Genomic DNA, 3,038 nt, shown 5'->3' with positions numbered 1-3,038 from the left:
CTCCCCTCCCCCTGTGGCAGTTGGCTGCAGACGGCACCTGCCAGGTCGACCGCTCTGCCCACTTCTCGGCGAATGGGCCATTCAGTTCCCCTGGGAAGGGACAGCCCCCATGCGTCCCCCTCTGCACTGCGACTGGCCTGGCCTTGGGGCTCCTGACGGGGACTCCGGCTGTGCTGTCAGGCCCCGGGCCCCTCCCGCCCCTGCACGGCGCTACCGCTGCCGGGCACTGCCCCACCCAGGCCACACGTGCTCAGCAGAGTCCCAGCCGGCCCTGGACAGCCTGTCACTGGTCACGTGTGTGTCTCTGCTCTCCGGAAGCCAGGCTGCCTCACCCAGCTCTGCTGCCACCTTCCGTACATGGAGCCAGTCTCTGCTCCAGGTGCCCGATGCCTGTGCCTCCACCTGGTGTGCGCCCACCACCGCCACCCGGGGCCTGCTACCCCACGGCCCTCCCTGCATCCTGCTGTGTCACATCCCCGCGGGAGCCCCGCCTTCCTGGGGACAAAGTGACCCTGCTGCTCCAGCCCTGCCCGCCCCCAGCCCTGCCCGACGCTGCTGGTCCCATCCTGGCTGAGTGCAGCCCTGCGTTAGGCCGCAGCTTCCACCCCCAACTCCAGGGCCCACAGAGGCTTTCTACGTGACTGGCCCCTGGCCCTGAGCTGTCTGGTCACTTTCTATGTCCCCACCAGGCTGCTCAGCTCCGTGAAGGCCAGGCCCACTGCCTGGAGCACGGACGTGCCCTGGAGAGTACTCACCGGTCCCCATGGTCCGAGTGGCACGCGGCTCCCACGCTGGCCAGCAGCGTCCTGCACTGCGCCAACACCAGGCGGCCTGAGGAGACGGAGCACGTGGCCTGAGGAGGGTGCAAGGGGGCCGACCTGCCCTGCCTCGGGCCTCTTCTCTGCTGCAGGCCCCCAGGCCCCCACCCCCCACCCTTGTGGCACCTGACGGAGCCCAGCGCACAGGCCCCTCAGCGCGGGTGAGAAACCACAGCGGCATCCAGACTGAGGGCCTCCCCTCTCCCGGCTGCAGAGACGCAGGCACTGTCCCCCCAACCCCCCGACTGGCCTCAAGATGCTGTTTCTGGCCAACTGCCTGGTGAGACACCCAGGGTCTGATCAGCCACCTCGCCTCCTAACTTGTCCTGGTAACAACAGGCAAATCTATACCTGTGTTTTGTGTTGCTTGGGGCAGGGCGGGGTCAGAGACCACGGCACAGACTGCCTGTGGGGTTGGCGTGGTGAGGCCCTGAGGGAGAGTCCAGGGTGGAATTTTTCTACACATAGACACCTGGGAGCTGCTAGAAGTTACTCCCGCCTTCTCCCACAGGCAGAGATGAAAACGATAAACCGATGAATGTAAATTTAATGAGAACCTGACACATTTAAATTAACACAGGTCGTGACGTGCCAGCTCGTGGCCCACGGCCCCCTCCATCCACACGGACTCCACCCTCCGCGCTGCCGGCCCGGCTTACCTGCAGGCCGCAGCCCCCTTCACGCACCAGCCAGCACAGCTCAGCCAGGCTGCCGGTGGCGGCGGCATCGTGCACCGGGGTGGCCCCGTTGTGGGCCCGCTGGTTGCCTGGCAGCTTGGCCCGCTGCACCAGGAACTTGACGCAGGCCAGGTGGCCAGCCCGGGTGGCGTGGTGCACCAGGCCAGCACCCAGGGCATCGATGATGCCTGGGCCCAGGGCGCCAGCCTCCAGCAGCTGTTCCAAGGCGGCCAGGTCCCCGTCCATGGCAGCCGAGAGCGCCCGCTGCTCCATCCTCAGGCCCAGCCGAGCGGCCGGCTCTCGGGCCTGTGCACAGGCCCAGCTTCCTGTTTCAGGCGTGGACGCAGCTCCCGGCTCCAGTTACCGATAACGGCGCACAGGGCAGATGGGAGGCGGCGGAGCTTGAGAGAGGGGGGCCTTGGGGACCAGGCCTGCGGCCCTGCCTGAGCCAGTCCGGTGGCACCAGAGCTGCAGCGGGCAGCAGGCGTGGGGCATGGGGGAAGGGTCCACACCCAACTCCAGGTCCAGGTCGGGGGTGGGCAATGGCCTGCAGATGCTGCACAGAGCATGTGGTCAATGAACAAAAGGCTGTCTCCAGAAGAAGGGGGACCGGGGAGCCTGGTTTCCCACAGCAAGGAAGCGGGAGGCACATTGGCCCGCTTTCTGCCCCAGTGAGGGCGCACCGCAGCCCCCGGTGTCGTTAAGGGGGTGCTGCCACCCCAGGTGTCTTCAAAGTCCAAACACACCGGGGACGACAAACCGGGCAACAACCTCGTCATCTGAGAAGGCGCTGTGCCCTGCAGATGGGGCTCGCTCAGGCCCTCCAGGCCACCGGCGTCTCCCAGGGCAACGGGGCAGGTCACCGCCCCGCGCCCAGGCCACAGGGACTCAGCGTGCTGTTTTCTGCGCCCCTGAACACGAGGCGGCCAACCTTCCATCGTGGGAGGCGCTGTCCCCGGGGCGAAGGAAGCCCCCGAGCTGGGCTTGTCCTTACTCGAGCCAGTTTTCAATGCTGACTCCCTCTGCTCCTTACCTTCACGAAATCAAAACTGTAAAACCTGCCGACAAAAACGGACCAGCTCGCCTACGTGGAGCTCATCTGACGGCCTTGCCTAAGAGCTTTTGGTGGCACTAGGACCGTGGAGCACCGGACACGACCCGCGTCCTGGGTGCCAGAGCAAGGCTCCCTCTTGGGCGGTGCGTGTCTCTGCCTGAGACAGACGTCCCACCTCCAGGGGCTGTTCACAGGTACACCTGTCCTTTCAAGAAAGTGGCAGGCTCCCCAGTGTCTGCGTCTGCCAGTCTGACCCTAACCCTAACCCCGGCTGGCCTGTGGGGAGGCCACCTAGGGGACCCGCCTAGGAGAGCCACGTGGGAGGCCAGGCCCACCCAGAGCGGGGCTCCTTCTGGGACACTTACCACCGGGCTGTTGTGGAATCTGAGCGTCTGGCTGTGTGGAGGAGCAGAGTCAGGAGCTCCAGCCCACCACGGGACGGCTGCCGACTCCGCTCCCCATGTCCCCTGGCGGGCGGCCAGCTAGCCC

The 3,038-nt window shown here is 66.3% G+C and overlaps 1 protein-coding gene across 5 annotated transcripts in view; it reads right to left on the bottom strand.

Annotated features, from left to right (window-relative positions):
* Nucleotides 1-15: 15 nt before the first annotated feature.
* SCLY (selenocysteine lyase) overlaps nucleotides 16-3,038 on the bottom strand; it is a 43,878-nt gene continuing 40,855 nt past the window's right edge. For all 5 annotated transcript variants that reach the window (XM_015587860.2, XM_015587862.2, XM_025045415.1 and 2 more), the window contains one exon: nucleotides 16-831. In XM_015587860.2, coding sequence (XP_015443346.1) covers nucleotides 752-831 — 80 coding nt within the window. In that variant the 3' untranslated portion in view covers nucleotides 16-751. The remainder of the gene's footprint in view (nucleotides 832-3,038) is intronic.

The sequence above is a fragment of the Pteropus alecto genome, unplaced genomic scaffold, assembly GCF_000325575.1.
Source record: "Pteropus alecto unplaced genomic scaffold, ASM32557v1 scaffold143, whole genome shotgun sequence".
NCBI lineage: Eukaryota > Metazoa > Chordata > Mammalia > Chiroptera > Pteropodidae > Pteropus > Pteropus alecto.
The sequence above is the reverse complement of the archived record's forward strand: the minus strand, read 5'-3'. Positions and strand labels throughout refer to the sequence as shown.